The sequence below is a fragment of the Rhodnius prolixus genome, unplaced genomic scaffold (genome assembly GCF_049639745.1).
Source record: "Rhodnius prolixus isolate KJV_2025 unplaced genomic scaffold, Rpr scaffold_7, whole genome shotgun sequence".
NCBI lineage: Eukaryota > Metazoa > Arthropoda > Insecta > Hemiptera > Reduviidae > Rhodnius > Rhodnius prolixus.
Window position 1 is genome coordinate 5523467 of NW_027411582.1, and position 13252 is coordinate 5536718.

Genomic DNA, 13252 nt, shown 5'->3' on the forward strand with positions numbered 1-13252 from the left:
GTTTGTTCCAAAAGTAAACTGTAAAAAAAAATTAAACAAAAATATTTTATTTTTTAATAAACGATATCCTATTCTTCGAAAAACTTAATTTATTTAAAAATATACAAACTAACGAAAATAAATCGAAAGATGGATTTGATTAAATATATTATAAACCTTTCTTTTTATCTTTCTCTTGAAATTATTTCTTGTAAGTCTCAAGTAGATACCATTCAAGGCCAATCACTTATGTGATTGATACGATAATATATTCTGTGGTTCTTTTCAACTTTTTATAGTCCCATTAATTATGTACTAGTTTTCTTCCTAAGTATTACAAAACCTTCCATAACTGGTGTCAATGGTGTATAGTCATCAGTAGCTAATTCGGCTCGTTCTCCAACAGCTAACAATACTGGTGTTGTATGAGTATGAACTCCGGCAATGGTTTTTGGTGTGCCAGCTTTTCCAATTACATCAACTGCCTGTAAAAACCAGATTATACATATCTTTAATTGAATAAAATAAAAAAAAAAAACTACGGATAAGAGGTAGCACGCATTTTTGTTTTTTATTTTTAATCTCTGGTTTCGGACTTTCATCCATCTGCAGAGGTAGATTAATGTTTGGTGTAGGGATTTCGATTTCACTAGTTACATCTCGTAATAAACCTTACTGATTGAATATGGAAGGTTACAGGTATATTTTACATATGTGTTATCCAAAAAGTTAATGAATCAAAACATTTTGTAAAAATAATTAAAGAAAAATTCATGAATTCTAGTATTTGAATAAGATTTTACTACGTTAAGTGTAACATATATGTAATGTTTTCGAATTGTAAAAATGGAGTTGTATTTTGAACGGAGGGTGCGCGAATTTAGACCGAAAAATGTATTTCCCTGAGCACCTCCTTCCCAAAACTTTTTCCCTGGGAAAAAGTTTCACATAAAAGTGATTGGCCTTTTTAAAGTGAAGTTATATCAAAAGCAAGATACCAATGGGCTTCCTGCAACATTTCGTTTTTGAGAAATTCTGTAAACACACAATGGCACTAAAAACATCGGTTCTGGAAACCTCAAACTTAAATAATGATGTAAAGCATATGCTAGAGTTTTTCAAAGGCATAAAAAGAACTCATTAAACAAAAAATCTAGAGTTAGGGAATTTCAGCACACCAATGAGACCTCGTTAATCTTACCTGACCAACTCTTACTGAAACTGGTAATGGTTCAAGTTGTTCATCTAACGTAACCAACCATCTTGGATACATCGCTGTGGCTAAGGTATACAATAAATAATGAGATTTACCAAGCATTACTGAAAAAAAACACAGGAATAAAAAATTAGTTTATAGATGTCTTAATAATTAATACGTAACGAAATAAAACTAATAATATGAAGAATATAAAGAGAAACTTTTAATACTTACTTGTTTTCGTATCTAAAAACGAGACAAGTGTAATTAACAGCCCGGCTACAGCAGAATAGTTCATAACCTGTCTGTCTGTATGGAAAGGCGACAAGGATAGTGTACCCTTTCCGAGATGTGTCAGCCCTTGTGCGATACGGACCATGAAAAGGTGGCCAGTATTTTTAGCATGATACTGTGCCAACTGTCGGAGCATTGTTGCTAACCTAGGATAGATAATTGTATCATGTAAAACTTTTAATGGAAAATAAAGGAATTAAAAAGTATTTAATTTAAAATTAGTTTTACCTCGCATTATTTGTCCCAGCACCTACCAGGCCCATTGAAAATATTGCATTATGGGCCACTTCTTCATCTAAATCATGGGAGTATTTGTTTAAGACATCGATCACCGACAACTGAAATGGTATAAAAAGACACGTTAAAAAAGGCGAAGTATTGTAGTTAGATAATAAATAAACGTAATAGATAGTTTATAATTGTGACTGCTTAGAGAGGAAGCTACATTTTCGGGCATTCTGCCTAAGGAGTTCTGAAATTGGGATGTTTGTAAGTATTTGAACATTCCGAATTTGTAGGGCGGAGAAACAGCGATTTTTCACGAAAATATCAAGATAAATTTTTTTATGGTTTTTTTAAAAATGAATCATGGAACAATAAAGAAATAATACTACTTTTACAGGTTTCATCCACTCTCTCCCCCAAGAATCTCCCATATGACGTTTTCCACGAATAGTAAGTTATTTCTCACAAAAATTATCAATTAAAATCTATATTTTGTGTCTCCAACACATCAAAAGTTACATGTCACTGTTACGTTATCTTTTTTACCAAATCAACCTACCATAAAACATTTTCCATGTTCAAAAAACAGCGAAATATCACTATATTTTGTTTAGGTATCTCCTAAGATCCTGGAAGATAAAAACCCCTTTACCGAAACAGCACTTTAGAGAAAGTATTTTTTAATTTTTCGACATTTTTTCCGAAAACAACCCAAACGATTTTCTTAGCCACTCTTTCTCATTGCTCACATGTTGTCCTACAACTTTTATTTTAAATATTTTCCGTAAAAATTTTGTTAAGGAAACTTACGGTTTGGGAGAGAGAGAGTAGATTTTTCTTTTAAAGTGCCAAGATAGGGCAATTTTTAAAAAACAAAAAAAATGTATTGATCTTTTGTGATTAATTCTCTATTAGTTTCATATTAAGTATTCTGCAACATCCTCAAAACATCACTTTTATACATTATTGCATTAATCTTTATCTACTAAAATACAACAGTGTAAGTCATTACCTGAGGATTTGATATTGAAGAAAGCGCAATAGCTAAAGGTACTGCCCTTCGGACTGCTGGTTCTCCATATCGTCCCTAAATCGAAACAACCATCAAGGTTCACGTTGACAATTAAAAGAATAACAGAACAATTAAACAGTATGGAATAACAAGTAGTAACTCACCAACTGGGCAAATATTCTAGTAGCCATTTCTGATCCGGTTTCTTCACCCATCGCAATCACGGCGACTGACAGAGCAGCTACTGCTTGCATACACGTCATATCTTTCACTTTTTCTTTTTTGTTTTCTTCATTTTTCTCATTTTTATCGGACTTATCCTTGTCTTTCTTACTATCGTTCTCTTTTTTCTCTTCCTACATGGTAATGTAAACGTATTTTGTATCACAAAAAAATAAATTGAATTATATAACAAAATCATATACCATCAATTATAAAAACTTACAGGTGTTGGATAATGTTCACTGCAAACTTGTAGCTGTTCTTGTATGACTAAAACATCACCGGTGCCAGCATATACGCACATCTTCAGCATATGTTGTGATAAAGATCGCATTGGCTCTGGGAGCGCTTCCAAAGCTGCTTTTGTAGCTTCAGTTCCTTCTTTCTGACCTGCATTAGCCATTTAAATACTATTTATTTGGAACCGCTAAAGCTTATTGATGTCCTATTTATCGGCTGAACATTCAAGATAACTTACCTAAATAGCACAGGCCAAGTGCCAATGGTAAAAATTTTGAATAATGAGAACTATCCGAAGATTCATTTTGTGGTAAATCCAGTAGAGTATGAAGTATCGTTGACACTACCTCAGGATGTGCACTGCCAAGACTGATAAGTGCACAGGCTAATGCAGCCATGGCCACAGTTTCCGGAGTAGATTTACTGTCTGATAAAACTGGCAATAACAGTGTAATGGCATCCTGTCTTTTAGTACCAACATAAGCTAAGCCAAGACCTATACAAATTTAAAAGAAAATAAACTATAGAGTTGTGTTCATCTCTTTCTAGTAACTGACTCATTAATCTAAGGGGCAGGAAGATTATTACCAATTTCGTTCTACTTTTTTAATTTTTTTTCTTATTGCCAAGCATTCGACCTGGGTTATCTTCAGGGTTTATATTTAGAAACAATTGTAATTACTTAGAAACAATTTTACATGTTGAGCGTTAAAACCTTAAAGGTTGGTATGTCATCTGTCCTGACTGTATGTATGTACTCATTTTATAACTCATACTCATGGACAACTGAGTTTCTAAAAAATAAGGATAGAATACATACTAACTGATAAGGTTTATACTCACAGTATAAAACAAATTGCTATTGTACAATAATTTTATAGTGAACTAGTCCCTAGGACAAAAGCAACTGCATTTTCTTCCTCTTTTAGTCAGTCGCATTTTTTTTTTTTTTTTTGTCAAAAAGGGAGGAAAAATAAGTAAATTGAAAGAAAACTAGCCTAAAACTGCGCCAATTCTCAGAGTAACACTCTCATGAAGTACGTAGTCTGACAAAAGTGCCAATGCTGGATCACAATCGTTCCTTACGCCACAATTTACAATACCCAAAGCTAATAGAGCTCCACTCTAAAAACAAAAACAAAAAAATCTTAGTTAAAAATAATGTTTAAAGAAGATTATAATGAAATTATCCTATTCAAAAGTCTCTGTAAGGGAAAAGTATAATTTTCTAAAACAACTTTAAAAGGGCTTTTTACTGTAAAGATAAAAGTTTAAAAATGAGCAACTTATACGTCACGCTAGGATTATCTTAAAACTGTAGAAATGTGAACTTTCTGAAGATTTATATTTTTTTTTTTCATGTAGTTTAGGAAGTAGTACTATCTGGCGACATTAGCTTTTTTTAAATTTCATTCACTTATCCAAAGCAACTAAATATATACATTGGGAGAATAATTTAAAACAATTCAAATACTTTTTTAAAAATATACTTATTAATTAAGGATAACTCATTTCTTTGAAAATTAAAAAAATAATGGAATAAGAAGAAATAGAGCTTTTACTACACTGTATATACAATAATGCAAATATTAACTTTTTTGGGGGAATTATAAATGATCAAGAGGAAATTTTTTTATGGCTTTAATGATTTAATAGACATTAAATCATTAGACAGATTTAATAGACATTAAATCATTAGGCAGATTTAATAGACATTAAATCATTAGACAGATTTAATAGACATTAAATCATTAGACAGATTTAATAGACATTAAATCATTAGACAGATTTAATAGACATTAAATCATTAGACAGATTTAATAGACATTAAATCATTAGACAGATTTAATAGACATTAAATCATTAGACATTATTCTAAAGAAATGCCTTTAACACAGTGCACTAATGAATTGAATTATATTTTAGCTAACCTTAATATAATCTTCTGATGTGTACAAATATTTATCAATAGGTGTAAGCCCTCCATCCACATCCCACAAATGGATAAGTCCTAAAGATGCAGCTGCACTCAACATTCCATGCTGTTTGTTCTTGTACATCCATTTATTACCTTCTTCCACTGACACTAGTTTATCTCGGGAAAAGCCGGCATTCACGAAAGCGTTAACAAATGTAGAAGCTAGATTATGTCTGGCCGAATCTACAGGTACATCTAAATTATAAGTAGGCCTTAATACAAGTCCTTCCAGCCATGTTTTGTAAACTTCTTCAGGAGTTTTTGGTTCCATTATGTCTAACTGTAAAAATGCCCCCAATAAATAAATAATAATACTTGATTACTTATTAAAATATACTGTTTAATAATCAGTACATATCCTGCGAACTAGCATACTTTTTAACAAGATTACCTCTCTAGCCAGGCTGTGGAAGTGATCGTTTACATGAGTGTTCGACATAATAATTGTAAGATCTGATTTATCTGGTAGATCGCTGCTCAATTCAAGACTCAACTGTTGTCTGCCAACCATGAACGCTAGTTGTTTTCTCACTAATCTGAACAAACATTTTAAAACTGTAGAGAAAAAGGGAAAAAGGTTATGTATTTTGCTAAAAAAAAGTTAGTGTTATGAACTCATACATGACTTTCAATTACACACTTCTTAAACTTACACTTCTCTAATTTTCAAACTCCGTTCGGAGTTCTAATTTTTACCAAATATTTAATGTTCAAGAGAATAACAAACAAAATCTGCAAATAACTGAGTAGAGCTTAAACTACAAGAAATCTTACAAGAGATTCACACATAATAATCCAAAAAAAAAAAGTGAATTTTTCGAATTTGCGAAACACATTTCTTCTCACCAGTAGAGGACACGTAGCACAGCAATACAATGGCATGTTATTAAGGTCTTAAGTACTCCCTCACCCGAAACCAACTAAAATACTGTTTTCAGAATAATTTTTAAAGCAAAATCTGTAGCTTTCTAAAAGGATGGTTAATGTCCAAAATAAAAGAAATCAATTACAGTGATTTTTGAGAAAATCGCTGAAAGGTAAAAAACTATTCAAGGAATGTACTTACGGCCACAACAATATCTTCAAACTCAAAATTTTAACAATTAATATAATCCTTATTAATTTTATGCAGGTAATGCGACTATAAATTAATCTGAAATGATATTTTACAGCCAGACTTATCTTCTCATTTCCAGTAATGGCCTAATGTAAATGGAATTTCCAGGGAAATAAAAATTATAAATCTAGGTGTATGAATTAATTGAGAAGAAAATCACAGAAGCCATTTTTGAGGAAATCTCAAAAATTCTAAAATGAAAAATTCTTTCTGGGAAGTGATATTTCCGATTAATCGACTGCGGCCAAAAGCTGTTTGTCGCGTCTCCTGATGAGACCTAGTCGAAATCTCAGATGTACTATAATTTTCTGCGACTGTCCGTTTTTGAGTTATAATACCCACACATACATAACTCCAAACTCACAGACAAACAAGATTAAATTAATTTAAGTTGGTATTCTTGTAGGTTTACAAGTTTGATTTGATACATTTAACAGGGAAAATTCGACTAACCGCAATTCTTTAATAAAGGGCCTTTTTGATGGAAAGTCTCATCTTCCAAGGACTAAATATTTAAAAATCGGTCTACCAGAATAACCGTTTATTCTGAAATTATTTTAGCGATTTTTTCGTAAATGATTTCATTAAAAACATCATGTTTAATATTGAGGCTCTACTACCATTTTGGTGCAAATTCTAAGTTACAGGAAAATTTATTTGTGTAAGAAAAAGTAACACTGTACACTTTGATAGGAATGTAATGTTCATCTTCCAGCAACAGAAAACAAGTAGCATAAAGTACAAACAATACTCACGGGTCTTCACATTTATTAAATATGTCAATCATCTGCTGAGGTTTATTCAGTTGCATAGCTAGACACAGCGCTCTTGGATATTCCTTGAATCTAAGATAATGTCGCATGACACCAGCCACTATGTTACCACGTTCCGGTTCTTCAACATAGACAGCACAGCTAGTTGATAAAAAGACAAAAAAAAAAACAAGGATTATAAAAGATGAAAAGTTCGTAAAGTAAAAAATGACTCAACAGAGAAACGTTTGGTTTACTCACTTGACTAAATAGAGACAGACTCGAGAATAGTTTGACTGATCCATATGACTGTCTAGCATGTCCAACCTACAAAAACAATTTTAGCATTAATATCTATTGTTGACTTGCAATTACAATGCATCTAGATGCTCAGACCTTTCTGAGAATATTGTTGATCCACATAGAGAAGAACTACTTCGGAAATAAGTGTTTAAAAGAAGTGCATACATTCAAGCTGAGACAAACACGATCCCAGGAAGCACAATAAATATTTAAGCGAAAAATAAACTAGCCGTCTTCTGTATGATATTACCAGACAAGATACGGGGAGAAATTTTAATGCTTATCCTCTAAGAAAGGTAAGTATAGTTCAGAAAAAAGAAAAATACTTTGGAAACACTTAAAGTATTAAAAATACTCTTAAGAGATAAGGAATACAATTAGAAAAGAATTAAAATAAATGAAGAATATTAAATTAAATCCTGAATTTCCTAACGATAGAGAAAACTCTAAAAGGAACAGAAAATAATTAATTGGGTGTGCCTGAGTGATCCACCTGAAGATTAAGATGGTTTGAGATATGGGGAAAACTGAGGATCCAGTACGCATTATTCAACCAACCAGGTTGTTAAATGGTGATGTTTTTGTCTCTTATTCAATTTTAATTTTGTTGGTGGCATTATGTAAGATACCCAGGCTCCTGGCATTTGCAGGCTAGAGGAGATAACACAAAAAACGACCATCATGAAAATTAGAGGACTTTTCTATCAGACCTTCAGTGGCATCTTTAGCTGCAGTGCCTTAGACAGACACCCTGTCTCAATAAATAAATCAATTTAATAAGCAACACTATACTGCTTTTCAGCGATGATTTACATACTAAGTTCAGATACAGATATTAACTTCTCTCCAGTAATCCCTAAGCAAATACTGGCAACATATCGTCACTACTATACAAGAGAATACTCGTAGAATGCTTAGACATTTTAAAACACATTTTATGTAAAATATCTAAATCCCTGCTCTACAAGCATAGGCGGGGACTTCATAAAAGGCTCTGAAGCTAAGCCTCTTGAAAATATTAGGTTTAGTACTGAGTGTTTTTACTTTTTTTTAATAACTATTTTTCAGTATAAAAATTCATCTTCTGCATTTAACGAACCTGTCAATTTCCATAAGGAGATCACAAGCTTGGATTTCGGCATTATGTTCCATGTCAAACTTAATAATTCCTTCAACCAGTGGTAAAAGAGAATCCTTATCTTCAGTAGTGGACCATTCATCAGCAATTTCGCCTTCCAACTGCCTGTAAAATAATCCTTTAATTCCATAATTTTAGCAATTTTCATTCATAAATAATCTGAAATTTACCTAACATATTCATGACCCCAGTCACCCACGTCTGTTCTTCCAGCGGCAAGGCAATATCTGAAAGAAATTTAAATTAGGTATGGTACTAAAAAATATATTAATTTACAAACAATAAATATATTAATGTTAATGAAATTACTTCAGACATTCCCTTGACCCGGCAGCTAACTCTTGTCCCATTGCTAAGACCGAAACTATAGCTGCACATAGCTTTTTGGCTGAAGGATCAGACATCGCAGTGTAGGCATCCTTAAGTGGTGTATAATGAGTACGGAGGAACTTTAAAGGCATAGGTACAGAAGTCATAGATGTTGTACTGGAACGGATAAGATCACGCATTGCCTCCAGTGCAGATATATATAACTGCGTGTCAGGACCCTAAAACATTTATTATTATTATTACCATCCCACTATAAGCTTGGCAATTTTAGATTATTTTCATTTTATCTTGAACTCACAGTAATTTTCTCAACCAGCATATTGAGTTCTTCTTGGAGGCGCTTGTCCTCTTCGGACTGTAAAATTTATAGACTTCATAACATGACAATGCAATTATGAATGAGTTTAATATTTAGCGAAAAAATCGAACTAATAAGAAAAATAATTTTCTAAATATTGAAACAATTTTTAACAGCAGAAACTGTAAATTTACTCGGCAAAAAATTTCTAATCTGATAATTTATTCAAATTTACAAATCGAATAGAATAGCAATAATATAATGTAAACCGCTTTACACTCACCATTTCCTCCTGCTGTGTATCTTGTGTCTTTTCCTTTGGTTGAATGGTCATTTTTAAACCGTATTTAATAAAATAGACAAGAATACCTTTCAAACCTCCCTAAATAAAGTGTTACTAAGCAGTATACTCGGGCACAAAATATAAGTTGCAAGTTAACCAAAGATGTGGTTTATGCAAGATACCAACTTAACAACAATAATTAAACTTTTTCTGTTCATTCTTTTGAAAAATGTACAATAATCTGCATTATTATTTTTTTCTTTAAGCACAAAACTTGGTAGAATTTAAATTAATGATAGTTTTAAGTAAATTAACTCCTATACATTCTGTCAGATTATTCGTTATTCCAGTGCAGATATATATATATATATATATATATAACTGTATATATCTTTGTAAAGTGGGTACAGGGTGGATAGTGAGTTTCAGGTTATGTTATGATTTGGCTGCTATTTTGCTTATTTAAATTTTTGTAATGGAAAACGAAGTAAAATTAATAGTGAAGTGGAATTGTAAAGAATATGAAATTGATGCTTTATCAGACAATGACAGTGTTGGGACGCTAAAGGATGTTATTTTTAAAAAAACTGGAGTTAGACCTGAAAGGCAAAAATTGTTGAACTTGAAATTCAAAGGTATGTTTTTTTTTTCTGAATGAGATTTTTGCTTGTGTATGGTTCATAATTTAACAAATGTCATTAGGAAAACTACCAGACAATGATTGTCTTCTGGCCGCCTTAAATTTAAAGTCAGGTTTCAAAGTTATGATGATGGGATCATTAGAAGAAGCAATAGCTGATGCCAATACAATCCCAGATGATTTACCTGAAGTTATCGATGATTTTGATATTGAAGATGGTGAAGAAGTTGCTATAGAAAATAGAGATGTTTATCTTGCGAAAATTGACCGACGTATTAAAGAATACACAGTGAGAATGACTATTGAATTCCTAATTATTACTTCTGCAATCTGTTAACTAATAGCAAAATTTTCTTTAATAGATAAAAATACTAAACCCTCCAAGACCTGGAAAGAAACTTCTTGTTTTAGACATAGACTACACACTTTTCGACCATAAGTCTGTTGCTGAGAAAGGTTATGAACTTATGAGACCATACCTTCACGAATTTCTTACATCAGCGTATAAGGTTCGGTTTAATTTCATTAATAAAGACGGCCTTCTTTAAAAAATTGTACTTAATTTAAAATTGTCCATAGGATTTTGATATTGCTATTTGGTCTGCAACTAGTATGAGATGGATTGAAGAGAAAATGAAATTACTAGGCGTTTCATCACATGCAAATTATAAAATAGTCTTTTATCTTGATTATTTAGCTATGATTTCTGTCCACACTCCGAAGTATGGAGTTATACAGGTACTTATCACGTCCATCACTTTGTTTAGTTATAAGCGTCTTAATGAGACAAAGACAAATTCGATATTCGTGAAAAAGTATGCAGTGTACATATACTTCATTGGAATTAATTGAACTTATCACTTTCATTCCATAGGTGAAACCTTTAGGAGTAATTTGGGGCAAATTTCCAAATGAATACCGACAATCCAATACAATAATGTTTGATGATATACGTCGAAATTTCATCATGAATCCTCAGAACGGCTTGAGAATAAGACCATTCAGACAAGCACATCTAAACAGAGCTACAGACCGAGAATTACTTCGCTTAACCAGGTACTTTGTAGGTTTAAAAAAATAATAATAATGTAAGGAAATCGTAAGTTTTTACTGAATAGTATGTCTTAAGTCAGTTTATGCATGGTTAATAAATCAATCTACTGTATTTCTTGTTAATTATTTAGCATAATTCGTCAATAATATTTGCCTTATTTCTAAGTAATAGATTTATATGTTTCATTTTCCATTAAGATTAGATTGAAGCATAAATTCTCTTTGAGAGTTTTAGGGATGATGTATTCATTTTTTTTGAGATTTTCACAAATGCTCTTCATATTTTCTGAAATTTTCTTGAGTAATTTATATGCAAGTTTTTATTACTTTGAAGTTATTTTCTACAATAATTCATTTTAAGACTGTTCTATAAGCTTTTCTAAATAAATAAATTTCAGGTTATGCACAATTTTAAGAACTATGAATTATTAAAGAATTAAATATGATATCTTTGAAGTTTGAAGAAAAAGTGTGTTAGAACCTTGAGAACGAATAATGAGAGAAAGTCGTAGTAGTGTCACATAAGAATTTTTTTTTTAATTTGCTGATTATGTAGATTAGCCACTTTTGAGTGGAAATGACAATTATGTGCTAAAGGCATATTAAGAGTGATTCGAATTTGGTGACTTATCTGATCATATGTCACTCCTATTCTGAACAGTCGCAGTTGGTAGAATAGTTTTTATTAATTAAATTTGGATTACCATGGTTATTTACGTTTTATATTAATGCAATCTCTTCATTACTGAGAGAATGTCTCATGAAAAGGTTTGTTTTTTGGGCCCACAAAAGTCGCACCTTTCATCAAATGATTCTTAATTTCATTTTCTCCTATCCGATGAGATAAGCTGCACGTTTCGCCTTGACCATTAGATATCCATAATTTATAAATCTTATATCATTCTGCGAGTTCCTAACTACAATGTCTGGTTACTCTTAATCTGTAATCATTACTACCTGCATTTCTAAATTTACGCTTACTCTGGATTACGTACTAAACTGCCACCTTAATTTATCTTAGTGCATTTTATTTTCCAGATACCTCGATGCTATCGCTCCACTTGAAGATTTGACTCAATTAAATCATAGACACTGGGAAAGATATGTGAGCAACCGTAGGAAAGAATTGCGCCGTCAAAGACGTAGCGGTGGTACTGGAGGCGGAACTGCTGGAGGAGATGTCGAATCGTCTTCACAAGATAATTCATCACCTTAACATTTATTCAGTTTTCTTAAGGATTTTTAACTTTTAAAAAACGAAATCCTACTGGGAACCAGATGTTTAAATAACTAAGGTTATTTTATGTTGGGCAAATTACAGTCAGGATGTTTTGTACATTATTGTAAATAATGATAAACAATAAAAAAAAAAAAAAAAAAAAAAATGTGAACGGGATTTAAGTAGAATATCTTAAATTCTGTATTATTTGTAGATATAAATTTATATAAAAAATATTTAAGAGAAAATTGAAAAATTTATCGTGTGTATAAAAAAATATTGCGTTCCATTGACTATTCCTTATGTCGAATTATTTCTCTTATCCTACATTATAATTTATAATTTAATAAATTAAAATTTTTAAGTTATTTCATTCATTCTTTTTTTTTGAGGAATTTTCCCTTTAAATTCTAAATTCTCCCTGAAATTTTAATGTTAGAACTCAAATCCTGCGTTTCAGTAAGCAACTGAGTAAATAAAAGTCTACTGCGATTGCAAAGATAAACTGTGCCATATTTTGTATTTCTGAGCTGGACAGGTTTTGTAATACCCATACACAGCTTATATGTCAAAACAATGACGGAAGTACTAGTGCCGAAACGTTTGAAAAAAAACAGGATCCATGCAGTGCTAGACAATTTTAAAGCTTGCTATTATTTGTCTAAAAATGATTTTTCTTGAATATTGTTACCAGTTACGAATTTCAGTCCATTGTAGAGACAGTAAAAACATATACATTGTGTGAGTCATGAGAAAATTTGGTTATGGATGTTAAAAAAGTTACTGGAAGGGTATCACAGCTAAAAAAAGTAGCCACGAAATAGCCGGACAGACCGTGGAATCCTGTAGTTTCCGTTCACCGTCTCTAAATAACTAAACCACAGTTGCTTCTCGGACCTTCATGCAATCACCGTTATTCGCAATAAAGGGGTTCCTTATCTGATCATATGTCACTCCTATTCTGAACAGTC

At 31.7% G+C, this 13252-nt stretch overlaps 2 protein-coding genes across 2 annotated transcripts; one reads left to right on the top strand and one right to left on the bottom strand.

Annotated features, from left to right (window-relative positions):
• Positions 1 to 283: 283 nt before the first annotated feature.
• Positions 284 to 9547, bottom strand: Rpn1 (regulatory particle non-ATPase 1). The gene is made up of 18 exons (XM_074112922.1): positions 9370 to 9547; positions 9087 to 9143; positions 8768 to 9006; positions 8629 to 8685; positions 8420 to 8563; positions 7279 to 7344; positions 7021 to 7179; positions 5540 to 5684; positions 5102 to 5428; positions 4169 to 4295; positions 3409 to 3666; positions 3154 to 3320; positions 2873 to 3064; positions 2709 to 2783; positions 1700 to 1809; positions 1412 to 1617; positions 1181 to 1299; positions 284 to 464 (listed from the first exon to the last, which is right to left on the bottom strand). The coding sequence occupies exons 1-18, from the start codon at positions 9418 to 9420 to the stop codon at positions 288 to 290; spliced, it is 2676 nt and encodes an 891-aa protein (XP_073969023.1). The 5' UTR covers positions 9421 to 9547; the 3' UTR covers positions 284 to 287.
• A 198-nt stretch (positions 9548 to 9745) lies between these two features.
• Positions 9746 to 12654, top strand: Ublcp1 (Ubiquitin-like domain-containing C-terminal domain phosphatase 1). Its single transcript, XM_074112964.1, has 6 exons — positions 9746 to 10004; positions 10072 to 10298; positions 10372 to 10518; positions 10589 to 10747; positions 10884 to 11065; positions 12101 to 12654. Exons 1-6 carry the CDS (start codon positions 9845 to 9847, stop codon positions 12276 to 12278), a joined length of 1053 nt encoding a protein of 350 aa, XP_073969065.1. The 5' UTR covers positions 9746 to 9844; the 3' UTR covers positions 12279 to 12654.
• Positions 12655 to 13252: the final 598 nt, after the last annotated feature.

Excerpts from the sequence above, each read along its gene's own strand:
- Rpn1 (XM_074112922.1), bottom strand. The coding sequence starts at position 9,420 with ATGACCATTCAACCAAAGGAAAAGACACAAGATACACAGCAGGAGGAA. Across the intron at positions 5,685-7,020 it reads TTTAATAAATGTGAAGACCC|ATTAGTGAGAAAACAACTAG; the intron begins GTGAGTATTGTT and ends ATGTTTGTTCAG. Across the intron at positions 1,618-1,699 it reads GCTGGGACAAATAATGCGAG|GTTAGCAACAATGCTCCGAC; the intron begins GTAAAACTAATT and ends TATCTATCCTAG.
- Ublcp1 (XM_074112964.1), top strand. The coding sequence starts at position 9,845 with ATGGAAAACGAAGTAAAATTAATAGTGAAGTGGAATTGTAAAGAATAT. Across the intron at positions 10,748-10,883 it reads CGAAGTATGGAGTTATACAG|GTGAAACCTTTAGGAGTAAT; the intron begins GTACTTATCACG and ends TTCATTCCATAG. Across the intron at positions 11,066-12,100 it reads GAATTACTTCGCTTAACCAG|ATACCTCGATGCTATCGCTC; the intron begins GTACTTTGTAGG and ends TTTATTTTCCAG.